Source organism: Bos indicus x Bos taurus, chromosome 18 (genome assembly GCF_003369695.1).
Source record: "Bos indicus x Bos taurus breed Angus x Brahman F1 hybrid chromosome 18, Bos_hybrid_MaternalHap_v2.0, whole genome shotgun sequence".
Lineage (NCBI taxonomy): Eukaryota > Metazoa > Chordata > Mammalia > Artiodactyla > Bovidae > Bos > Bos indicus x Bos taurus.
In genome coordinates this window covers 12,357,920-12,384,375 of record NC_040093.1, presented here as the reverse complement: position 1 = coordinate 12,384,375, position 26,456 = coordinate 12,357,920, and the positions used below count along the sequence as shown (strand labels likewise).

Below are 26,456 nucleotides of genomic sequence, written 5' to 3'. Positions count from 1 at the left end.
GAAAAGAGAAAATAACGCTTTGTTTTCTATTAAAATCAACAAAATGCAATATATACAGATATCACACAGACCTGGGCCCTGGGAGAGGAGGGTCAGGCCCAGTCAAGCATAGGGAGGAAGGAAAGAAGGGGTCAGTTCAGGGCTGGGGAGGGAGCTTCTTGGCCTCATCCCCAGCCATCACTCAATCCTGCCTATGACTACCAGAAAAGGGGTGGGGGGGAGTGCAGTCAGGCCTACCCCAGCCCCATCCCAAGAGGAGCAGGACTATACCGAGCTGAGGTCAGGAGATGGGGAGGGGGAGGAGGAGAAGGAAGAGGAGGAGGAGGAGGGGCAGGGAGCCAGGTGGGAGCACACACCGCAGGCCTCATCCCACTTTCTGGGGGTTTGAGGCCCTCACTCCCTGCTCGTAGGTGACCCGCTGGCTGATGAGGTATTGAGCGGCTTGCGTGGCCGCGGGGCTGCCCGTGATGGTGACCCGCCGGTTCCGCGTGCCTGGCAGGAACTCGCCCTTCTTGGAGATCTGGATGCGGGCGCCTGTCAGCTCCTGGTACTCCACCAACGTCTTGCCCCCCTTGCCCAGGATGGCTCCCACCAGGTTCTCAGGCACCGCAATCTCCACCAGCTCCTTGGCACTCTCGGCGGCTAACTTCTCCGCCGTCAGGAAGCCCCCAGCCGCCCCCGCTGCGGCCGCAGCGGCCACCAGCGGGCCGCCCCCTCCACCGGCCCCACCGCCCGCCCCGGCCCCGAGGTAGCCGTTGGCGGCCGCGGCCAAAGCGAAGGACCCCAGGGCTCCCGGCGGCGGCGGTGGAGGCGGAGCAGCCCCTCCGGCTGGCCCGGCCCCTGCTTCACCGGCGTAGGACGCCAGGAGGTTGGCGGCCGCGGCGGCGGCAGGGTTGGCACCGGCGGCCACGGCGGCCAGGACCCCGGAGGCTGCGGCCGAGTTGAGCCCCAGGCCGAGGGAGTTGGTGTTGTAGCCGTAACTGGCCAGCGTGTTGAGTGCCGTGCTGATGGCCAGCAGGTCGGTGCCCGAGAAGGCAGGCAGAGCGGCCGGAAAGGCCCCCACGCCCGCCAACCCCGCCGGGCCAAGCAGGCCCGAGGCGGCGGCGGCCGAGGCGGCGGCGGCGGCAGGCAGCACGTCGGCGGGGCTGGCGTACGGCGAGCCGGTGGGGTTGGAGTTGGCCACTGGCCCAGCCACGTTGGCGTAGCTGATATTCAGGCAGCTGCTGCTCTGGGGATCTTCCTGTACCTTCTGCACTATGGCGCTCACGGCCTTGTGCACCTGCTCAGGTTCGCCGCTGACCGTCACCACGCGCTCCTGCAGGTTGATGCCCTCCGGCTTCTGGGACAGCTGCACCCAAGCCCCCGACTGTTCCATCACGGCCTTCACGGTCGCGCCCCCCTTGCCGATGATCAGACCCGCCGTGCTGTTGGGGACGATCAGCTTGGCCTGCGTGGGGAGCCAGAGGGAGGGTCTTTAGGGGCGGGGTCATCGAAGACTGAATGGCAATATTCGTCTAAGACTGGCCGTCTCAAGGTACTTCCCACCCCTGGCTCTCAAGTGTCCAAAATCAGACCCAGCAAGCCCCCTGGATATGCACCAGTATGGTCCTACGGGTTAGGAAAAAAATTTTTTTTAATTCAAATTTATTTTTTTGGCCACACAGCATACAGGATCTTAGCTCCTCCATCAGGAATCGGACTTGTGTCCCCTCCAGTGGAAGCATGGATTCTTAACCCTAGACCACCAGGGAAGTCCTTGGTTAGAAATATTGACTTTCTTGGTGGTCCATGGTTAGGACTCTGCACTTCCACTGCAGGGGGTACAGGTTTGATTAGTGATGGAGGAACTAAGATCCTGCACACTGTGGAGCACAGCTAAAAGAAAATAAGTAAAAATAATAGTGCAGAAATACTGAAATATTTCCATATTTATTAGTTAAAAGAAAAAAGGAGCTAGTACTCCAACTCCCCTCGGTAGCCTCTCAGCCACCCTGTCCTTGGGACCCCTGGGTCCTCCTTACATCCAGCACCTAAAAGTTTAATGGCTGACCAAGTGGGAACCCACCAGGACCCCGCCCCAAGCTTGCATTGGTGCCCATGTCCTTCTATATCATTAAGTACTCTGACTCCCAGCCTCAGAAAGGGCATCATTAGTTTCACTTTACAGATGAGCCACCTGAGGCCTAAGAGGTGAAGGGACTTGCCCCAAGGTTACCCGGAAGGAACTGAAGTGCAGCCTCATGGATTACTGTTCCATTGTGCTTTCCACCCCATGATGTGGTCACCTGGATTAACCTTTCTGTTGTTATGGATTGAATTGTTGCTCCCATCGATCCTAATTCACCTCTTGAAGTCCTAACCCCTAGTACCTCAGAATATGACTGGATTTGGAGATGGGGTCTTTAAACAGGCCTTGAAGGTTAAGAGAGGTCATTAGGATGGACCCTAATCCAATATGGTTGGTGTCCTTATAAGAAGAGACTAGGACACAGACACACAAAGGGGGAGGGCCATGTGAAGACAGGAGGAGTTCTCTGGTGGCCTAGTGGTTAGAATTCCTGGCTTTCACTGCCAAGGCCCTCTGGGCTTTCATTGCCATGGCCCAGGTTCAATCCATGGCTGGGGAACTGAGATCCTGCAAGCCATGAGGTATGGCAAAAAAAAAAAAAAAAAGGGAGAGAGAGAGAATAAAAAGCCATTCACAAGTCAAAGACAGAGGCCTCAGAAGAAACCAACACTGCCAACACCTACAGCTCAGAATTCTAGCCCCCAGAATCGTGAGAGAATGAATTCTGTTGTTTAAGCCACCTACTTCGTGGAACCTTGTTATTACAGCCTTAGCAATCTTATACAGTTGTCTTATCTGTGAAATGAAGGTAACAAAGCTTACATCAGAGAAGATGGAGAAAACTGGTCATGTTATATGATGGTCCCCCTTCTCAGCTGTAGAGCAGCCCATCCTTTGCAGCTACAAATAGGATCAATCTTAACACCAGTGGGTATATTTCGAAACCAAATGTCTCCTTTCACATCTCCCAGAGCATTTCTACAGTGCTTCTCCTTTCCAGTGCTTCTCACATCCCCCCAGACCTGTGGGTTCAATCCTTGGAAGCTCTCATCTCTGCCTCTTTGTTTTAACCCCTAAACCTGACCCCAGTGGTGTCTGGGAAATTGTGGGAGTGGTTTTGGTTGCCCAAACAACTGGGGGCAGATGCGGGCATTCAGTGGGCAGGCCCAAAGATGTTTGCACACAGTAATGTGAGAGTCAGTTCCTCGAAATGAAGAACTGTCACAGGTTCTATATGACTTTTGAATGTCCCCCTGGACATTCATGTTGGTGAAAAGCCTGTTTATAAATCTCCCAACCCAGAACTGAACTTCATGCTACATGTTAAGTACCAAGTAGTTTTTTCTTTTCCACAGTTTTAAGATCTATTGAAATTTTCAGGAATGTAACTACAGTATCAGTAAGTCAAGATAAGGCTGTATTTTGTTTTGTTCTGAATTTACCAAGAGTCATTCATCATTTTAGAAAACTATGACATCATGCAAACTATTATATATAGAACGGATAAACAACAAGTTCCTACTGAATAGCACAGGGAACTATATTCAATACTCTGTGATAAACCATAATGGAAAATAATATGAAAAAGAAGGTATATATATATGAATAACTGAATCATTCTGCCATAGAGCAGAAATTAACATAACAATGTAAATCAACTATACTTCAATTAAAAAAAAAAAAACAAACCATGACATTGGTAGTAACGCCATCTGTATCATTTAAATCTCCGTTACTACGCTCTGGATCACCGTGTTTCTTGCTGTGTCACTCAGGCCATGTTAGGTGTGAGCAGCTATTTCGTTATTTCTTCTACTGTGGCCCTGCCTGAGCATTTACATATTAAAATTCATCTTGTTAAGTGTTAGCTGCTCAGTCATATCTGAGTCTCTGCAACCCCATGGACTGTAGCCCACCAGGCGCCTCTGTCCATGGAATTCTCCAGGCAAGAATATTGGAGTTGCCATTCCCTTCTCCAGGGATCTTCCCCACCCAGGGATCAAACCCAGGTCTCCTGCATTGCAGGTGGATTTTTTACTGTCTGAGCCACCATATTAAAACTCATTTTATAACAAATCACCTTCCTTTCATTTCTCCTTTAGGAAAAAATATTTAGGGATATAGGAAATGTACATCTGTACAATGGAAAATAACAGTCAATTTAAACCAGTTGAAGGACTGATGCTTGCTACAACATGGATGAGCCTAGAAAATGTTATGCTGTGTGAACAAAACCAGGCACAGAAGACCATATATTGTATAATTCCACTTATATGAATGTTCAGAACAGGCAAATCTATAGAGACAAAGGAGATTAGTGGTGGCTTAGGGCTGGGGTGGGGAAGAGCTAGGAGGATTGAGGGGTGGTGGCTAAAGGGATCAAGATTTCCTTTTGAGGAAATGAAACTTCTAAAATTGATTGCGGTGATGGATGCCCGACTCTGAATACAATAAAGCCACTGAATTGCATACTTTAAATGGGTCCAACGTATTTTTGTGGATTATATCTCAATACAAGTGTTAAAGATCTTAGAGATATAGATATGCTTTCTCTTTATATAAATAGGCTCATTGTATATATAATTTCAGAGAGTAAAGTGGGCATGGTAAAATATTGGGTTGGCCAATAAGTTCGTTCCAGGTTTTCCATAAAATGCAATGGAAAAACCCAAACGAACTTTTTGGCCAACCTAATATATCCAGGAGAAAGCGGACATTGGGTCCTTCAAACAATCAAACAGGGCTGAGAACTGATGCTCTACATACTGTGCTCCCTGTTGATCTCTCTGACTTCAGTCTTTCCTCCCTCTCGCTAACTTCGTTGCAGACACACCAGACTCCCTGCAGTCCCTCCAACTGGCCCAGCTGTGCCCAGACTCAGGGCCTTTGCACCGCTGTTCCCTTACCTGGAGTGCTTTTCCTCGGAAAAGAGGGCTTCCCACTCTCTTCATTCATTGCACAGATGCACCCTCCCCAGAAAGCCCTTCCCTGCCCACCCAGATTATCAAAGCTCATTCATGTGTGTTTATTTTACGTCTCCATCATGGATACCTTCAGATTCGTAACTGCTAATTTCACATCTCTCATATGATGTTGAGTGGATCCCTCAAAAGTCCAAAACGAAACTCACCTTCCTCCTCAACTGTGTTTCTGCCACAGTCTTCTTCATTTCAGCACACGGAAAATGCGTGCTACCACTACTTGGTCCCAACCTTTTGGAGTCCTCTCTTTCCTCCTTCCTCCCTTTCCTTTTGGAGTCCTCCCTTTCCCTCCCTTTCAACATCCAATCAGCAATTTTGTTGGCTCTGCCTTCAAAAATATATCCTAGATTATGCTAGATTAAAAGCGATTAAGGAGGTATAACAGCCAAATGCAGCGCATGAACATTGACTGAATCTTTAATAAAAATACTGTATACATGTAAAAGACATTTTCGACAATCTGAACGCGGACTTTTTATTTAGCAATATTATGAATCCAGTGTTAATTTTTGTAAGTGTGATAAAAGTAATATAATAATATAGGAGACTATCTTTGTTTTGGGGAGCTAGACACTGAAGTATTTAGGGGTGAAGAGTCATAAGATCTACAACTTATTTTCAAATAGATCAACAACAGGGACTTCCCTGGTGGTCCAGTGGTTAAGACTGCATGCTTCCAATACAGGGGGCACAGGTTTGATCCCTGGTTGGGGAACTAAGATCCTGCATGCCTCTCAGTTCAGCCAAAAAAAAAAAAGTCAAATTGATCAACAACAAAAAGAACCCCAAAGTCAATGTGTATGTCTGTGTGTCTGTGTGTAGAGATAAAGCAAATGTTAATAATTGGTGAGTCTAAGTGCAGTGTATAGGGAGTTCGTCATACTGTTCTTTAAACATTTTCCAAATATAAAGAGAAAAAAGGTACCCATACTTCTTTTCCTTTTTCTCCATCTTGTCTTCATAGTACTTTTCCCTCTCTGACATCCTATACATTTTATTTATTTGCTTCTTTTCTGATTTCCCAGGGGAGAATTTAAGGTCCACAAGGGTAGAAATTTTTGTCTTTATTGCTTACTGCTGGGTTCTCAGTGCCTAAACAAATGCCTGGCACATACTTAACCAAGGGTGGGTGAATGTACACATGCAATGATTGTTATCCCCAGGGGCAGACCTGTATTTAAATCCCACATCTGTGGCACAGCCACCTAGGAAAACAGTCTTGCAGTTCTTCAAAAAGTTAAACGTAGGTTTTATCATATGACCCAGAAATTCCACCCTACGTATTTACCCAAGAGGACTGAAAAAAATTTCCACACATTTGTTCATTAGCAGCATAATTCTTAATAGCTAAAAAGTAGAAACATCCTACATTTCTATCAATTGATGAATAAATAAACAAAATGTGGTACATCCATACAATGAAGTACTATTTGGCCACAGAAAGGAATGAAGTTTTGATACACACCACAGTAAGGATTTGAGCTTCCCAGGTGGCCCTAGTGGTAAAGAACCTGCCATCAATGCAGGAGATATAGGAGTTGTGGGTTTGATCCCTGGTCAGAAAGATCCCCTGGAGGAGGGAATGGCAACTCACTCTAGTATTCTTGCCTGAAGAATCCCCATGAACAGAGGAGCCTGGCGGGCTACAGTCCATAGGATCACAAAGAGTAGGACACGACTGAAGCGACTTAGCATGCATGCACGCACAGTATGGATGAATCTTAATGACATTATGTTAGGGGAAGGAAAGCACGACTCAGCGTGCCACATTATATATCATTATGTATCTTTCAATTTACATAAGCTATTCAGAATAGGCAAATCTATAGGCACTAAAAGCAGATCACTGGTGAAAGGGGCTGGGGCAGAGGCATTGGGGAATAGAAAATGACTATTAATGGGTATGGGGCTTTTTTGGGGGTGGTGAAAATGTTTTGAAATTAGACAGTGTTGATCAACACATGACTTTGTGATTATACTGAAACCACTGAATTAAACACTTTAAAATGGTGAACTCTACAGTATGTGGATTATCTCTCAATACAGATTTTAAAGAGATCACTGGAAAAAGAGAAGTCTGACAAGTCAAGGGGATAGAACAGAAGAATGTGCAAAACCAGGCCTAAGAGTAAAGAGGGATTTAGTATGTGATACAGCATTGCAGAGCAACAGGAGAAGGATCAAAACTTTCCATCCAAGAAACTGTGCCCACCAAGGAATGGTGAAAGCAAAAGCCTTCACCTCTCTGTGCCTCCGTTTCCTCACTGTTGACATTGACATTACCACAGCTGCTCTATTCAGGTCTTGCGGATATTCAATGACTAAGGTTATTCCATGGTGGTTGGCACAGGGAAGCCCTCAGAAAACAGTAGCTGTCCTCACAATAGGCCCAGATTGCAAGACCACAGCACCTTAGATCTGCAGATGCAGTTCTATAGAATCCTGAATGTTAGAACAGTAGAATGTTAGAATAATATATTCCTCGAATCTTGGAATCACAGAGCCGTAGAATTGTAAGTGTCTCAGAGCCAGAAGGACCTCAGAGACCATCTGCCTCAGATGTTTGCAAGTCTGGAGATTTAAAAACAACAGTAACAATAACAGCAGCAGCAGCAGCCACTAACAACTGTATAAAGTAGGTACTATTATTAGCACATTTTATAGATTGGGTGGTTCAGATGGTAAAGAATCTGCCCACAATGCAGAAGACCCAGGTTTGATCCCTGGGTCGGGAAGATCTCCTGGAGAAGGAAATGACAACCCACTCCAGGATTCTTGCTTGGGAAATCCCATGGACAGAGGAGCCTGGTGGGTTACGGTCCATGGGGTCACAAAAAGTCAGATACAGCTGAGTGACTAACACATAGATTGGGAAAGGGAGGCACAGAGAAGTTAAATAACTTGCTTAAGGTCACACAGATAGTGACTAGTAAAGCCAGGATCTGACCTCAGGCCAGAGTTCAAGTTCAGATTCCCAGGACTTCTCCCCAGAAATTTGGATTCAGTGGTCCCAGGCTGGGACTCAGGCATCTGTGTGTTAACCTAGATGATTCAGATACCAGCCAGGGCTGAGAACCACCCGTCTAACCCAGAGGTGGCAAACTGGTGGTGCTCAGGCCACAGCCAGCCCACAGCCACATAGTGTTTTAAAAACTGAGCCAACCTTGAAAAATCAGTTGATTTCAGATATGTTTGACTTCATTTGAAAAATGTAGAAGATGTTATAGGAAAACTCGAACAAACTTTTGGGTCAACCCAATAATGCTCCATCCTCATTCCCAAAGGGTAAGAATCAAGTGGAGCTGAGCAGAAACTACCCACTTTAGGGATACCATGATACCTCTATGATAAGGGTACATCCTCAGTCCTTTATGTTCCCTTTCTGAATTCCAGAAGCATTTCAATTTATAATCCCCAGTTTGACCCCGCTTCCCCACTGTAAAGAAAGGGAAGCTGAGCATACATAATGGAATAAGACACAGGGCAACACAGCAAGTCCAAGGCAAAAAGGGAACAGACTTGCCTCCTGACTCAAAAATCTCATAGTAACAACAATAGCAAACATTTCAAACATTAATAAACACTAGCCACTACCCTTAAATAGGTACCATTATGAATCTCATTTTACATGGAGAAATCAAGTCACTTGCTCAAGGTCCTGCAGGTAGGAACTATCAGAATAGAGTTCAACTCAACATCTGACTCCAGAGTCTGAACCTTTAGCCATTATCTCTTTCATTCTTTGAAGCCCCTGAGTAACAAGGCAGAGAAAAAAATCCTGGTTCTATAACTGTTAGACTCCACTATTTCAGAGTTCCTGTGGCTTAGGGAGTGGAGTAAGACGCTCAGGGTCAGGTGCTGACCCCATTTTCCCTGCAACATGTACAAACTTTTGATGAACCCTGAGCCCCTAGTGGCCACGACGAAGCCGGAGAGAAGAGGCAGTACCTTTGCTTCCTTGCAAACTGTGGGGAAGCTGTGGCCTGCTGGTGGGAAGGGATTTAGGAAAGGGCCGGCTGGGAGCGAGGGGCGGAGTTGCTTCAGCACCAAGGACAGCAGCCGCGCTCCAAGCCTCAAACTCGCAGGTTTTGGGGGGATCACTCTGATCCGCAGTATTCTACCAGGGTTTGCTGCCCACCGTTTCCCCACGAACTCGTAGAAACTCAGACCCGTGGTCTCTCCCATCTCAGGGTAATAGGATTTCCCAGGAATCCCAGATTCCTTTTACCGAGGCTCTCTCTCTTATCTTTGCTTCCAGGCAGACGTCTGTTCAGGAACCCTCACAAGTGGCCTGTCCGCCTGCTCAGGGCTTCTGCCCTTTTGCATTGTGTGCACACGTATACGGGAGTGGAGAGAGGGAGAGCAAATGGGGAGTTTACCGCCGCCAACCCCGAGCTCTGCTTCTGCTCGGCCCCCTACCCAGTCAGGGCCATGTTGCCAGGGGCTTTACAGGAAGCCCAGCTGCCCGGTGTGCACAGTCCCGCGAGGCCCAGGAAGCAATTGATCCACTCTTGCCACATCCCTACACCACGGCTTCTGATAATGCAGGCAACCGAAAGGCTCTGCCCTCCTTCCATCCCTCCTCAAGAGGGCTGTGTAGGAGAAAGACCCGCCTCCTCGCTTCCTAAGGAAGCACCATTTTCCCAAAATGGTGGCTAAACTCCTATCCAGTAGCTATGAACAGAGCAGGTACTAGTGCTGTGTTGCCTATGGGTGGGGTGGTTACTTCCGGTGAGAACAGGAAGTGGGAAGCAGGTGGTTTTGAGAGACAATGGGATGAGGTGGAAGAGAGAAGGGGATCTGGTGAATCCTAGGAGGGAGGGATAAATAAGGGGCTCTCGGTCAGATTCTCCCAGACCTTCATTCTCCCTCTGAATCAAATCACTCCAATAAGAGGTCTGGCGTCCTTAGGCTCTCTTTATGAACCACTACTGTGTATTTGATTGACAAATGTTTTTTAGCTATTATGCCATTGAAGCAGGCTTCCCAGGTGGCTCAGTGGTAAAGAATCGGCCTGCCAAATAGGAGATGCAGGTTCAATCTCTGGATCGGGAAGATCCCTGGAGAAGAAATGGCAACTCACTTTGATATTCTTGCCTGGGAAATCTCCTGGACAGAGGAGCCTGACGGGCTACAGTCCATGGGGTTGCAAAGAATCGGACAGGACTTAACAGCCAGAACACCACCACCATGCCATTGAACCCTCATCACAATCCGGTTACATGGAAGAAGTGCTTTCTCTCAAATCCCACCGGCTTTACGAAAACCCAGCCTCTATCCCTGCTAACCTGCTTGGCTCTGTCAGGATTCATTGTGGTTTGGGGTTGAAGGATATTGACCACCTCAGGCTTGGTCATTGCTTGTGGGATTTCTCGGACCTTCTCGGCAATAAAGCTGTGCACAGCATTCAAGGCCTCTGCTGTGCCCTGTACCAGGCAAACTCTCTCTGTGGTTCCTGTTGAGCAAGGAAGAGAGGGGTCACACTCATCAGAAGGAGAGTGAGTGGAATTCCTGTTTTATTATCTTCACTTCCTCTCCCTCCCTTAAAACAAACCCAGGGAATGGAAGAATGATGCTTAAGTGCTTTGCTATGCCCACAACAGCCCTGGGCAAGGGAGACAGGGCTCAGCTGCCTCTTCCCAGTCCTTGCTGGCTCTCGGTTGCTTTGGCAACCATTCACTCACTGCCCCCCCCCCCCGCCCCGCCACCTTCTAGAAGCCGAGAGCTCAGGCCTGCAACGGTTGCCACAGTAACTGGAACCCCCTTATCGGTGTGGCTGGCCGGGTCCTCAGCCCACCCCCAGGGGGATGAGGGACGAGGCCCCGTTGCCTTGGCAACCCCTGAAAGCCTGCAGCGACGGCCTCTGGGCTTTTGGAGAGGATGGGGAAGGGCTGGGGGATGGGGGAGACAGCAGAGAGGCCTGAGTGCCTGCCTGGACCCACCAGATGGAGGGCTGAGGGGTGGGGGAGGGCAAGGGTGGGGAGAGGGGAGAGCAGAGTGGGTCAAAGACAACTCATGGAAGAGTGGAGATGGGGATGCAGAAAGGACGGCAGGGTGCCTCTGCTGGCGATTCTCCAGATATTTGTGGCGGTTCTGACCTGGGCATCCTTGGGGTGTGTGTGTGTGTGTGTGCGTGTGTGTGTGTGTGTACTGGGATGGGTAGCAGAGAGAAGAGGTGCTAACTCTAGGTGATGTTGGGATATATACGTATGAGAGAGAGACTCTGGGTGACACTGACCAATGCAAATACATCTGTGAGGCTGTTTGGGTGAGTGGTGTGTGTGTGTGTGTGTGCCTGTATTTTCTTGGGCAGGACTGGCTCAAATATCTGTGTATGTGTGTAAAAGAAAGAGCAGGAGAGACCAGGATACAAACAGACTGCATGACATAGTGATATCAGTAAAGACGTTTGTGTGGGGGAAAGACTTTGGATGTCGCTGTGATGTTCAAGGTTATGTACACTATTTATAAGACTGAGCTGGGTGTGCACGAGGGTTTGAGAGTAAGAAACAAAGAATCCAAGGAAGTGGCATTGACGTTGTACGATAAATGCATAGCACTTGGAGATTGTATGACAGTGCGCCTGTGTGTGTGCGTGTCTGTGTGTGTGTGTGTTTACGTAAGGGAAAAAGATATCCGGACACCTCTGGGTGTTCAAAAGACTACCTGGACAAATGGTGTGTGGACTGCATATATACGTGCAAAGGCGCATGTACAAGTAACAGGCAAGACACTGTGAATGATGAGGGTGAACATGAGGAAGAGAAAGAAACCGACAGGCAGACCCAGATGTCAGTATGTAAGAATTGATATTTGGAGAATTCATGTATTTGTGTGTATGTGTGAGGGTCTGAATTACAGCCAGACAAAGAAGACTCCACCAGGACTGGCTGGGGTGAAGCTGTGAGTGCCTGGATGATACAGGCAAGCTAGGTGTGGTGTGTGTGTCTCCCTGGGAAGGACTCCGTTTGCAGGACCAGTTAGCTCCCTGGATCTAAATTGGGTCCTGAGTGCACCAGGCTCCATGTGCCTGCATGTCTGGGACACTTGGGGGTGAGTGTCCAGTGTCCTGTGGGTATACCAATGCAGCATGCTGGTGTTACACCCCAATCCCTCGCTTGCCGTCGCTCAGCCTGGCATGCCAGTCTCACCATGTGTCTGGGTGTCCCCGTCCTGGGTCACTGGTGTAGCTGACATCCTCCATGTCCTCTGGGCCTCTGTTCCTCACTCTTACTCCCCTCCACCCCAGAACAATGGCTTGGTCTGAGCCAAGCGTGAGTCAGCGCATAGGCTGCCTCCGTCTGGGTGTAAATAGGAAAGGGTGTGGGTCAGGGTGGGAACTTGGGGGGTGGGGTGGCCCCAGGGAGAGCCTGGCTGAAGTGGCCCTGCTCTCCATCTCTGTGAGGCTTCCTTCCAGCTCAGGGAGTCTGTGATCTCACACCCCCTTGTAATTCTTAACCAGGATCCACAGGGGCTTTGGGGGACTCAGTTAAACCCTGAAAGAATATCTAATAATAACAGCTGGTGCTTACATAACACCAATTGCTGGGCATCATTCTAAGCACTTTATATGTATATATATATATATTTGTTCACTTTAATATATGAGGCAGGTGATATTATTATTCTTGATTTATTGCTAAGGACATTAAGGCACCTGGGTTTTGTCCAAATTCATTCAGCCAGTAGTGAAAAATCAGGGTTTTGAACCCATGGGTCTGGCTTCAAGTCTGGGCTTTTAAACATTTAGCCACCCGGTGCTAAACTTGGTGTGGGTGGAGTCTGTGCGTGTGTATGTGTTGGGGGGAGGCATACAATGATTGCAATTTTGCTTTTGTATTTTTGATGGTAAAAAAGAATACATAAGATGTTAAACTCGGCCACAAAGATGTGATAAATCAATACATTAAAAAAAAAAAGTGTCTGTATCTGTTTTTCTTCTGGGGTTAGGGTCCAGGGCTCCAGGCAGTTGTTTAAAATCTGAAGGAATTTTAGAATCAGGAGAGGTCTGGGTAAGCGACACAGAAGACTGCGCGGCTTGGGGCAGGTACCTGCTTCCTTCAGGGTCTAAGTTTCTTCATGTATGACTCGGAAGACTTGAATCTGGAGCTTGGGGGTTCCTGTACCAAGGAGGGGGCACCCTTCGTGTGTTCTGCCCCCCGTTTTGGGTTAAGGGCCACACAGATTTTTGTTTCATGGAGTAGATACATAAGTGCAGACATACGTGTGTGTGTGCGTGTGTGTGTGTGTGAGCTAACTAGGCCCAGAGGACCCTTTCAATTTCTCCATTGTCATTTCTCACCTGCCACACTGAACAACTAACCCCCACCCCACAGCCTTTGAACATGCTCTTTCATCTCCCCTCATCACACTTTACTGCTCTTTACCTAGCCCACTCTTTTATTATTCTGGCTTCCTCCTCCAGGAAGCCCTTCCTGATCATCTCAGTCTGGGTCAGGTGCTCTGTCTGGGCTCTCTCCATTCTTTGGGCTTCCCCCGTCCCAGCCCTGACCACCCTAAGTCATGATTGGTATTCAGTTTATCTTCCCTACTGGGATGTGAGATCCATGAGGGTTAAGCTGGGGTGTCTCAGTCACTGCTGTGTCCCCATCTCTGTCTGGCATGGGGCTGACCTGGAGAAGATGCTCAGAGAATATGAATGAATGGAGGGTATCAACCAGAAGCAGAGAAACACATGTGAGAGCAGTAGCATCTCCATTTCCTATGTTCCTCTGGGTCCTGGGAAGTCCCAGGGATAGGACTGGGATGTAGGGCTATTCCTGCATCTCTGAGCCAGGAGCCAGCACATGCTGTATGACCTGGAAGTTCCCAATGGGGGTGGGGGTGGGGAGCAGGACTGGCTGCACATCCAGGGGCTGGGGAGAGATGCTTAGCTCACGGTGCTTGTTTGAACAGTATCTGGCCCAGGAGCGAGTCAATGACTGGCCCATCCTTTGGGGTTCTCAGCTTCCTGGCCAGTGGGGCGTGTCACTGTGTTGGGAGGGGATGACGTATGTTATGTCACAGAATGAGATCCAGGGGCAAGGAACCAAGTGTCCTTGGATGGGTGTCCTAAGCAGAGGTCTCATCTGTACCTTGTGGGCTAGAAGGGTGAGGGGAAAACTGGGCCAGGGTGGAAGAGAAAAGGGGGTTGAGCCAGGTTCCCTGGACTGTTCTCTAAACCTCTTGCCAAAGCTGCTTAGTGAGATGGGAGGCAGAGGGCGGGGTGGAGAGAGGAGACAGAGAGACAGGGAGAGAGAATATGAAATTGTCCTGACCCTGGGCTTCAGCTCTGGTGTTTGACCTAAAAAATCCAAGGGGATTAAGGATGAACTAGAACCAGCGCTGGACCAAAGACGCAATTCAGGGGACCTTCCCTGGATTCCTAGATGTTGAAGCTCAGGCATTGGTCTTGGGAGAGAATTATGAAGGGGGTGAGAGATATTGAGGGGGATTAGCGAGAGGGGAGGGGCCTGGACAATTTATGATTGGAGGAATTGAGATAGAGCTGGAGAAGAGGCAGAAAATGGGCTGATTGTGGAGAGAGAGGAAAAAAGAAACGAGGAAGCTGAGACTTAGGAGAAAAAGAGGACTGTAAGGGGAGAGATGGGCAAGCAGGTGTGAAAGAAATGAGGAGCAACCCCCTGCAGAGAATGAACCCATTGAGGGGTGCAACTAAATACTGGTTGAATGGGTGACTGGAAACACATAGTTGGAGAAAAAAAAGTGAGACTAAGAGGTAGAGGAAAAGGAAAATATGGGGAGAGAGATGGGATGACAGAAAGGGAAGGGAAGAGGAGGTGACAGAAAGGGAGAAGCAGAGACGGACAGACCGGCTGGGCGGCTAAGAGAACAGAGATGGGGGACCTCCAAAGGGAACCAGAGAGGCAGAGGAGAAAGAGGGCATGGGGAGACAGAGAGAAGCCGATGGGAGTGGAGACTCAGGGAACAAGAGATGAGAAAGTCAGAAACAATGGGAAAGGGACTGCCCTGGTGGCCCAGTGGTCAAGACCCCGCGCTTCCAATGCAGGAGGCGCGGCTTCCACCCGTGGTTGGGGAACTAAGATCCCACATGCCGTGTGGCTCAGCCAACGGGCAAGAAAGAAAGATGACAGAGACAGAATGAGAGACATGGAAAGAACCACACAGATGGAGAACCAGTGTGACTCAGATCGGGTGAGATGGGGTGACAGAGAAATCCAAAGGGAAAGACTGAGGGTCTGTGTAACACGGATGGCTGAACTCCCAAGCCTTGAGGGACACCCCAACACCTGTCTCCTTGGCCACCCCCCCCAGCTCCTCCAACAGACCCAACGGGGCAGGTGTGTGGGAATGGGTACATCTGCCACATCATGCAAATGAGCTCATGAATATGCAGCAGTCCATTGTCTTGCCCTGCCCCCACCCCCATCTGCTCAGGCCTGGCCCCTGGGGCCCAGGGCTGCTCAGTCCCCTTAGGGGGAGGAGGAGAGGCCCCCTACCACTCTCACTGCCCCTAGGGGAGCCTTCCCCACTCCTGGAGGGCCCAGATGGGAGGGATGGGAGGCTGGAGCAAGCGTGCCCCGGGGTTGGGGCTCACCCGGATAGAAGTCTTTGGACTTGGAGAGCTTGATGGTGGCTCCCGTCTCCTTCTGCAGCTGCACGATGGTCTGCCCACCCTTGCCGATGATAGAGCCCGCAGCGTAGCTGGGGATCAGCACCTTCAGGAAGTATTCACCTTCCTCTGCAGGGGCACACAGCAGGGAGGGGAGTCAGGAGAGAGGGGTCTTCACCTTTGGATAGTACCTCCTAGGAGGCACTGGCATGGGCTGGGCTGGAAAACCCACTGTGATCACAGTAACATACAGGAGCAAGGACTCAAGAGAACAGCAATAGGGAAACAATACACGTAATGATCCTCATTCACTCATTCATTCAGTCATTCCACCAAGAATTCCTGAGCACCTGCTCTGTGCTTGGCACTATTCTAGAGAAACAGCCATGAAGAAAACAGACAAAGATCCCTGATTTCGCAAATAAGGTCAAAAGAGTTTTAGTGATTCAGCCAAGAGCACACATTCTTCTAGAGCAGGGGAGACAAGACAGTGCATTTCATGTTGTCGGATGGCGGTAAGTACCGAGGAAACAAAAAGAGGCAAGAAAGAGGATGGGGTGCTGGACTGTCAGATCCGGTGGCTAGGAAAGCCCATCCCAAGGATACAGCATTCTTTGTTGAACAGACACTTCCATAGTACCTAATACATACTAGACTCTGTTCCGAGTAATTTACAAATATCATTTTCACACTGATGCTAAGAGGGAGGTACTTAAAAAAAAAACCAAAAACGTTCCAGAGACGAGGAAACAAAGGTGAAGGGATTTCTCCCACTCACACAGCTAGTAGATGGTGTCACGTGTGTGCTCAGTCGCTTCAGTTGTGTCCGACTCTTTGCGACCCCGTGGACTGTAGCCTGCCAGGCTCCTCTGTCCATGGGATTCTCCAGGCAAGAATACTGGAGTGGGTTGCCATGCCCTCCTCCAGGGGATCTTCCCAACCCAGGGATCGAACTCACATCTCTTGCATCTCCTGCACTGGCAGGTGGATTCATTACCATTAGCAACATCTGGGTACCCATCAGGTACCGCCTGGGTAGTGCCACCTGGGAAGTGGTAGAGCTGAGATTTGAGTCCCACCTGGCTCCAGAGTCCCTGCTCTGAACCATTAAAATACACTGTTTCCCCGTCTGTGGAGGAGGGAACAGACCAGAACCACGTGGCCATGTGGAGGAAGGGCAAGTGCAAAGGCCCTGGGGTGATGGTGTGCCTGGGCTGTGAGGGTGAGATGTCTAGTGTGGCTGGGGCTGAGTGAGACAGGACGGGGAGGAAATGAGGGCTGAGAGAGGTGGGGATGGTGGTGGGGTGTTCAAGCTTGTGGACCAAGGTGGTTTTTCTTCCAGGTGAGACGGGAGCTTCGGGAAGGCTCTGAGCAGAGGAGTTCAGTTGTGTCCGACTCTTTCGTGACTCCGTGGACCATAGCCCATCAGGCTCCTCTGTCCATGGGATTTTCTAGGCAAGAGTACTGGAGTGGGTTGCCATTTTCTTCTCCAGGCAATCTTCCCAACCCAGGGATCAAACCCGCGTCTCCTGCAAGTCTCCTGCATTGCAGGCAGATTCTTTACCGCTGAGCCACCAGGGAAGCCCCATGTGTGATGTCTTAGGTTTTAAAAAGATCCCCCTGAGGCCCATGAAGGGAGCAGACTGTGACAAGCACAGGTGGAAGACCCCAGTAAAGAAGCAACTGCAATAGTCCAGGCAGGAAGTGACGGTGGTCTGACTGGTAGAAGCAATGAGGCGGGAGGGGAGCAGAAGGCTGGACTCTGGAGAGGCTCTGACACTCATTACTGACCTGGTGCTGTGTTGAGAGCTTTGCCAGCTTGATCTCACCCATTCCTCACAACCTCCCAGTGAGGGAGGGAAAATGCGCTCCATTTTATTTATTTTTTTAATTTTTCCATTGCAACATGTGCTTAGTTGCTCAGTCGTGTCTGACTCTTTGCAACCCCATGAAGCCCGCCAGGCTCCTCGGTCCATGGGGAATCTCCAGGCAAGAATACTGGAGTGGGTTGCCATACCCTCCTCCAGGGAATCTTTCCAACCCAGGGATCAAACCCAGGTCTACCACAGTGCAGACAGATTCTTTACTGTCTGAGCCACCAGGGAAGCCCAAGAACACTGGAGTGGGTAGCCTATCCCTTCTCTAGGAGATCTTCCCAACCCAGGAATCTGAATCGGACTGGGGTCTCCTGCATTGCAGGTGGATTCTTTACCAGCTGAGCTACCGGGGAAGCTCCCTCATTGCAACATAGTTTATATATATGTTTTTGTTTAGTCACTAAGTGGAGTCGGACTCTTTGTGACCCCATGGACTGAAGCCTGCCAGGCTCCTCTGTCCATGGCATATCCCAGGCAAGAATACTGGAGTGTGTTGCCATTTCCTTCTCTATTATTTTTTTTATTATTATGTTTTACTTATTTTTTATTTTTATGTTTTGATATGGGCCATTTTTTAAGGTCTTCATAGAATTTGTTACAATACTGTTTCCACTTTAAGTTTGTTTTTTCCCTGGTTTAGCTCCCCAACCAGGAATTGAACCCACACCCCCTCCATTAGAAGGCTAATTCTTAACCACTGGACCGCCAGGGAAGTCCCCTCCATTTTTACATAAGGGGAAACGGAGACACAGAGGGGCACAAAGAAGTTAAGGTACCAGCCCAAGGGCACCAAGACAGTTGCTGGGTTGAGATTCAAATGCAATTCTGATTCATTCTTGGTCCACCCATGCTTAACACTTTTCCCTGCTGGCAGCTGAAGACCAGTATGCACCAGGACAGTCTCCAAGACCCTGAGGTGGGAGGCGGCACCAAGAGTCCTTAATAAGGCTTTGGTCATTCTTTGTTATAAACCAATTTTCTTGGTCATGTGCAAAGCGCTTTGTTAATGCAGTCTCAAGGCAACTGCCTAACCTCTGCAATCTTCTAATCAAACTGTTGCCCCCGTGTCCTCCCAGGGAAAAAGTCAGGAACCTTCTAAGTCTGATTTGTGATTTGGCCCCGCCCTGTTTTCCAGCTTCACATTCTTATCTTTATCCTGGCACACTAGATCCACCTTCCTTTTTGCTCCTCAAACTTCCCTTCTCCCTCCCATCTCAGGGCCTTTGCACATTCTCTTTGCCTAGAACTCCGCTCCCCCAGGTGGCTCAGTGGTAAAGAATCCACCTGCCAGTGCAGGAGGCACAGGAGACACGGGTTCGTCCCTGGGTTGGGAAGATTCCCTGGAGGAGGAAATGGCAACCTGCTACAGTATTCTTGTCTGAAGAATTCCATGGACAGAGGAGACTGGTGGGCTACAGTCTGCAGGGTCACAAAGAATGCCCCTCCCCCAGAGAATTCCTTTTGTGCTTCAAGTCTCCCCTCAAATGTCCCATCTTGGAACTTTCCCTGGAACCCTAGGGAGGGGATGGATCTCTGTTTCAAGGCTTCAGAAGGATGTACCATGGTCCAGTGTGGGCCACGTCACTGAAGCTCTTCCTCATGTCCAGGAACTCACAAAGCACCCAGCCCATAGTAGGCATATAATAAACCTTGGGAAGGGCTTCCCTGTTAACACAAGTGGTAAAGAATCTGCTGCCAATGCAGGAGATGCAAGAGACACAGGTTCAATCTCTGGGTCAGGAAAACCCCCTGGAAGAAAAAACGACACCCCACTACAGTATTCTTGCCTGGAAAACTTCATGGGTAGAGGAGCTTGGTGCGCTATAGTCCACAGGGCTGCAAACAGTGAGATGCGACTGAGCTCACACAAATCCTGGGAAAGAGAAGGGACAAGCCAGGCCATTTGGTTTCCGAAGCTTAAGGTCTCGGAACATCATCCCCCAGTGGCTTTCAACTTTTTCTTTTAAGCGACGGAAATGTAGTTTCAACATCTCCAGTGAAACTCCAACATCCAGAGCAGATAAAAGAGAAACTGCTCTGTTAGAAGCATGGGGCAGGGTCCTGGGGGCTGGGAGCCCTGCCCATCTCCACTTGGTCCCTTAAGATTGAAAGTTCTGGGTTCCCCGCAATTCCCTGGTGGTCCACTGGTTAGGACTCTCTATTTCCACGGAAGGGGGCACAGGTTTGATCCTTGGTCTGGGAAATAAGAACTCGTGCATTGTTGCACGGCATGACCAAAAAAAAAAAAAAGGAGAAAGAAAATTCTGGGTTCCCTGCTGTGTGAACACGGAGCCATGGGGGCGAGGGGCTAGATGTGGCTTTTCAGGCAAGGGAAGGAGGTCCAGAATTAAGGGGTTTCCTTTAGCCCAAGGCAATCCTCTTAAATGTGCCTAATCAGATCATTAAGCCTATTAGGTAATTAGCCCCCCAGGGTGCCTCTCCATCCATCTTCCTAAGCACCCCCCCAACAAATGACTTCCTTCCCTGAGCTCACAGAGGTGGCCCCTTGCCTGCCCTGCCCCTCAACCTGACACAGAGATGGGGCCAGTTCTCCATCTTTGGCAGGTTTAGAAGCACGGGGAGGGTTTCTCACAAGAACTCCATCCTCTTTCCTTCTTTGATTTCATTCCCCATCTTTTCTCCAGCCAGGGCCACTTCCTCACCTTCCCTCTTGAAGACTGTTCCACAGAAAACTGGGGACCCCCTCACTCCCCTCGCTCACACTTCCTCAGGTTTCGTCTGAGAAGCCCTGAATGAAATGACAGAAACAGCCCTCAACTGAGCGCCGACTTCTGTCACTGACGGGTGGTGTGGCCTTGGGTGAGTCACCTCACTTCTTTGGGCCTCTGTTTTTTTCATCTCTAAAATGGGGACAGGATAGCGCTGTCTTCTGGGGTTAACTGTCATTCATTCAATGCTCATTCGTGGAGTACTTAGGATGGTCTCAGGCACGTAGACCACTTTAGAAATGTCAGGTGTCATCATCATCATAATCATCATTTTTACTATTACCTATTTCATGAACACAGGCAAAGCTCTTATCACAGCATCTGGCACACACTAAGTGCTCTATCAATGTAGAAATGCGCCTCGAAGGTTTGGGTTTTGTTAGGAAATAGAAGGATGAGGGGATGCCACTTCCTTCATCACCTCTCCTCAGGCTTCTCCCTGCTTTTTGGAGGAGGAACGTGTTCTCATTGATAAGAAACTAGGCTCTGCTTCCACTCGCCTTCCAGCATCTACCTCTCTTCCTGAATTGTTACATCCCTCTGTACTATTATTTCCTTGCTCTTTCTCTCCCTCCCTTCCTTTCTCCCTCCCTCCCTCCAACAAATCCTTCCTGAGCATCCACTACGTGCCAGGCCTTGTTTTAGATCCTGGGGACATAGCAGAGAACAAGACAGACAGTCCATGCCTTTTAAGTCCCTTCCCTCTTAAAATGTAAATGCATCTATTTAAAGAGGACATTGAAAAAAATTATTGCTAATAGAGTTTGAAGGACTGGTTATATTTTTTTCCTCCCAAAGCACATTCATCTAAACCCAAAATGATTCCCCTGAAAAAGTCTGTCCACGGAATCCCTGCTTAAACCACCTTGTGGGTGCCTGGTGGTCCCTATATGAGACTAGTGGAAGTTTGGAGGCCCCTCCTCAGAGATCAGGGTCCTACAGAGAGTGACCAGCCGAGACCTCCCACCTGTAGAAGCTCAGAATTCTAAGGTCCTGGAGTTCCCATGGCAGCCCACAGTCTGCTCTAGTGCTCTTCAGATTCTTCTTCATTTCCCATCGTGGGACGCTCACCTCCTCCAGGAAGGAGCCAGGCTTCTATCTACCAGCCTGCCTCAAAGCAAAGGGCAGACACGAGACATCAGCTGAACCCAGAAGCCCCTGGATCTCACATATCCCACCCTGTTTGAACCACCAAGGTTCTGCCTGTGAAAAAGTTCTTTCTACTGAAGCAAAATGCCAGAACTTTCCACCCACCCACCGTTCCCCAACCCCCTTAAGCTTTTCCCTTGGGGTCCAGATAGTTGCTCCCTCTACACAGGACGGCGACTAAAGATGCCAATTTCAGCTCTCCTGGTTCCCCTCTACTGCAGTTTCAATATTTCCACCTTGGGATCGGGCTGTCTTTCCTTCTTCTAGTCATTCTGGGTTTCTGGTCTCCTCCACTCCCATGTACCTGATCCTCAGAAAAGCTTATAAAGGCTTCCAACAAGGAACCAATACTCCTCTACCTCCATAAATAATGTTGACTTACCCAAGACATTTGGGGTGCTATGTATGGGGAGAGTGGCCCTCTTTTTCTGTATTTTTTTGGCTGTGTTGTATGGCTTGTAGGATCTTAGTCCCCTGACCAGGGATTGAACCCACGCCCTTGGCAGTGAAAGCACAGATTCCTAACCACTGGACCACCAGGGAATTCCCAAGAGTGGCACTTTTTACTCAGCATTGACACGGAAAGATGGTATGGATGCAGGACAGGGCTGTTCACTACACAGGTAGGACAGAAGTGAATGCAGCAGAGGTGGGGTTTTTGGCGACTGTATGTTTGGGGGGAACCAAAGTAGGGGTGTTGTACTTATGGTACCTGCTCTTGTGTGGGGGTAGGGGTGGAAGCATCAATGTGTTCTGTGAGGTCTGAGGAGGCTGGGGTGGGATGCTGATATTGTCACTGGAGTGTGTGAGGAAAAGCTGGTGGTGGAAAAGATGCTGGGGTGTGGTCGGTACCACTGAGGAGGGGCGGGACATTGGTGGGTGATGTCTTTCTGTGAATGATGGTGCTGCCCGTCCTTGCGAGAGATATAATACAACCAAGACATGCTTCTGAAGGGATGAGATGCTGAGAGGTGCGATGCTGTCTTTGAGCTGTGACACTCTCTCCGACAGATAGATGGACAGGGCGTGATTTCCTTTGGGCAAATCACCAGTGGATGGTGAATCAGGAACGTGACATTCTCCAGAGCAGTAATAATAATAACGATGGCTATTGTTTATTGAGAGCTTACTCAGTCTGCCAGACCTGATACTGTGTATCAAGCATCTTGCTGAATTCACACAACGGCACTGAACCCACATACACAATCTCACTGAACCCACACGACAGCCTGGAGTGGTAGAGGTGGATATTACAGTTCCCATTTTCCAAATGAGGAGACTGAGGCTCGGAGCAGTGAAAGAATGTGCCCAAGGGTCACACACCAAGCACACGGCAGTGACGAGAGGAACCCCGGAGGCTCTCACTCTAGGGCTAGTAACCTTGGTGATAACTGTGTTAAAGATCGAGGATCTCAGGAGCAAGGCCTGGCTGGTGTCAGCTATGACTGGGGTGTGAGGTCTGTGTGCGTGTGTATGGGGGAGTTGATGTTTCTGTAAATGTAGGGGTGACAGGGATGGGAATACAGTCAGGTGTATAGGGGGCAGTCCAGTGGCACCTTAAGAATTATCATCTGTGGGACTTCTCTAGTGGCCCAGTGGTTAGGATTCCGTGCTTTCACTGGCAGGGTCTGAGTTCGATCCCTGGTTAGGGAACCAAGATCCCACATGCCTCATGGTATGGCCAAAAAAAAAAAAAGAGTTATCGTCTGTACTCAAGGCGGACATTCTTTGTTACTGTGCCACCAGACCAGGACTATGTTTCTCTGGTGAATTCCCAACTGGAGCCTCCACTCAGCCTCCTCGTTCACGCCTGCCTGTCCGTAGTGCCCAGAAGCCGCTTTTAACAGCCACCATCTCCTCTACAAGCCCCTAAGCTGGCCCCATGGGCAGGAGTTCAGTCTGCTGGGACTTACTACAAAAATTTCTTACCCCCGACCCTCAGTTTCCTCGACGGAAAATGGGGTTCACTATAGTGTCTACTCATCCAATGGACCCAGCCTCCCGAGTTCAAATCCCGGCTCTGCCTCTTATTCACTAACTAACCTTGGGCAAGTTAATTAACCTCTCTGTGCCTCAATGTGTCACCTATAAGATGGGTAACATAACAGAATTGTAAGGATTATTAAATGATTGAGTGCCAAGTGTTTTCCATAATACTTCTGATGTACTGTGGCGCCATAAATGTCATTGTTACAATTTACTATTATTATTATCATCAGATCATAGAGTGTTGGGAGAATTAAATGAAATACTGCATGTAAGGTATTAAGCAATAAAATTGGTAGCTACTATCATCATTCTGATTATTTTTATTTCCCCATTTGGCAGATGGTGACACTGAAGCTCAGAAAAGGAGTGAGGTTGACCCAGCATCCCACAGACATGAAAGAATTATTGGAAGGAGCCCTCAATTTTGAGATGAAAAGTCCTGGACGCTTGCCCAGCTCTGCCCCTGAGCATTTCTGTAAACGGAGGACCGTCCTTTTGTATCTCCTGGCCTCAGTTTCCCCTGGGCCAACAGACGGGAGGTGGACCAGTCGGGAGGACAGGGTCTCTAAGGCTTCATCTGTTTCCCCCCTGCTGGAGGAGGGCTGAGCACATGGGAACTGGGCAGCCCAGGGTTGGAGAGATCCCAGTTCCCCCACTTATGAGCTGTGTGACTTCAGGCAAGTGGCTTCATTTTGCTGAGCCTCAGTTTTCCTCATCTGAAAAAGCAGCTCAAATCATCTCCCCTGAGGATTGAATTGGGAGATTACTCCATGTTTCAGAGCCTGAGTCGTAGTAGGTGCCAAACGCTAGGACTTTACTGTCCTTGGCAGCATCACTGTTAAATGGTGCCGTTTTGCTCTGACTGCTCAGATTTTGAACATCTCAGCCCCTTTAAGAGAAGACAGGGATGAGATCTCTTCCCTCCCCCCAGCAGGGGCGGGGCTGGACCACCGGACTGGGCTCAGGACTGACCGCCTGGGTCCCCAGACCCTCTCCAGGACTGGGAATGGCAGTGAGGCAGGAAGGAGGCGAGGAAGTGGCCGGGACACATTCATGCGTGTGCTGGGGGTGGGGGAGCAGGAAGAAGGACAGGAAACTCCCTCCCACCCCTCCCCCAACTTCCCTTTCCTTCAATTTCTGCTGGACACCCTCAAAGGCAGCCAGGGGTTCCCCGATTCCTATCTCACCTGGACAGGGGTGGCAGGGGGCTGGGATGGGAAGAAGAGATTCAGCTCCCCGTCATCCAAGGAGAGGAGGTGGGAGGTCCCCACCGCACCCACTAGAAGAGTTTCGCTCTGCCCCAGGCCACCCCTTTCCCATCCGGAGGAAGAGGCCAGAGGAAGCGTTAAGATTTTGGCCAAGGTGACCGCTGGGAGGGGCATGTCTGCTCTGGGGTCTCCCTCCTTCCGGGGAGTTAATAGGCTGGGCTCTCTGAGTCCCCTGACAAACCCTACCCCACGGGCAGACATACACCTAGAGTTTCCAGCTCGGCTTTTATTCTCTGGTCCACATACCTCTTCACACACACACTGTGAGGGTCCCTCTTGTCTTCTAAACACACCCTTTATGTGTTGTCAAACATTCAGCCATCACGCACATACATACACACACTCTCTCCCTTGTCATACGTACAGAGAATCATCCCCACACCAACCATTTCACACACAACCCCTTGTTACACATATATACACACTCAGGTGTCACACACAGACCTTCCCTTTTCACACCCCTTAGGTGTCACATGCACACATTCCTGCTCCCTGTCACATGGGCCCCATCCTTCCCTCTCCTTGTTACACACCCTCCTGAATTTCACCCAGCCTCTCCCCCGCCATACACCCACCTTCCCTGTTGCACACACCCCCTCTGATGTCACCGTTGCACACCTCCATGTGTCACACCCAGCCACAGCCTCTCTGGAGTCACACCCACACTCTTTTCTTGTCATATACCCTCACCAGCTTCTCCTGGTCCCACCCCACCCGGGACACGCCTGTGTCACACACACTGAACTGCCTTCTTCTCATCCACAAGGCCTCTCATGGCTCATACCCAGAGCCGGCCCATTCGGCAGGCAGCCCACACACACCCCCTTGCATGTCACACAGACCCTCTCTCTCATGTGTCACACTCTTCCACAGTCCCCTCTGGGGTGACATGCACACACTTGTCACACATACCCTTCCGAGGGTCTCAAACATGAAGCCCAGCCCCTTTCATTTCTTACACACACACACACACACACACACACACACACACACCCTTCTTCCTGTCATATCCATGATCCCTAATGTCACACATCCAGGCCTTACAGGGCTAACACGTATACACATGAACACACACACACACCTGTCCCAACCACACATTCTCTCACTGAGCTTTCCACACCCACCCTTTCCCCCATGCCACCCAACACACCCACCCAGCTTGTCCCCAGCACAATCCCGCCCGTGGCCCACACATGCCTCCCTCGGGCGCAACCCTGGCTCAGGACATCCCCAGGGAGGCTCCGGGTCCACAGGCCTCCTCAGCTCCTTCCCCTCCCCCCGCCAGGACACGCCAGCTTGGGAACACCCCTGCCCCGAAACGGTCACATCACACACCCCTCAAGGACACAGAGACACCCGCTCGGAGGGACCCACGCCCCCCATCCTTTGCGCGCCCCCAAGGACACTTACCACCCCCTCCCCCTCAGCCCCTCTCATCGCAGACAAAGCTCCCGGCCCCGGGCCCGCGGCGAGAGGGGGAAGGGGGCCGGTTCCCTCCCCAACTCCCCTCTCCTTTCCAGTCTAGGGAGGGGCGCCCTTCCCCTCCCCTGAGCCCTTGCACCTGCCGTTTGCGGGGGAGGGCGGTGGAGAAAGGCGAGGCCCCCGCCCGTTCCCCCGCGCCGAACCGCGGCCCCTTCTCACCTCCCGTGTTGCTGCGCTTGGTGCAGACCACCTCGGGGGGCGTTTCGAGGGGCCTCTTGCGGGAATCCGGGGCCTCGGGCTCCATGGGGGGGCCTGGGGCGGCGGCTGCTGCTGCTGCGGCGGCTGCGGCGGCGACGGCGGCGGCTGCTGGGGAGGCTGG

At 50.1% G+C, this 26,456-nt stretch overlaps 1 protein-coding gene across 1 annotated transcript; it reads right to left on the bottom strand.

The window, feature by feature from the left end:
• Positions 1–26,456, bottom strand: NOVA2 (NOVA alternative splicing regulator 2). The gene is made up of 4 exons (XM_027515404.1): positions 26,297–26,456; positions 15,629–15,772; positions 10,338–10,504; positions 1–1,447 (listed from the first exon to the last, which is right to left on the bottom strand). The coding sequence occupies exons 1-4, from the start codon at positions 26,379–26,381 to the stop codon at positions 365–367; spliced, it is 1,479 nt and encodes a 492-aa protein (XP_027371205.1). The 5' UTR covers positions 26,382–26,456; the 3' UTR covers positions 1–364.

Coding starts and splice junctions, on each gene's coding strand:
- NOVA2 (XM_027515404.1), bottom strand. CDS start 26,381: ATGGAGCCCGAGGCCCCGGATTCCCGCAAGAGGCCCCTCGAAACGCCC. Junction 15,773..26,296: donor CAAGCGCAGCAACACGGGAG/GTGAGAAGGGGC, acceptor GTGCCCCTGCAG/AGGAAGGTGAATACTTCCTG. Junction 10,505..15,628: donor GTCCAAAGACTTCTATCCGG/GTGAGCCCCAAC, acceptor CTTGCTCAACAG/GAACCACAGAGAGAGTTTGC.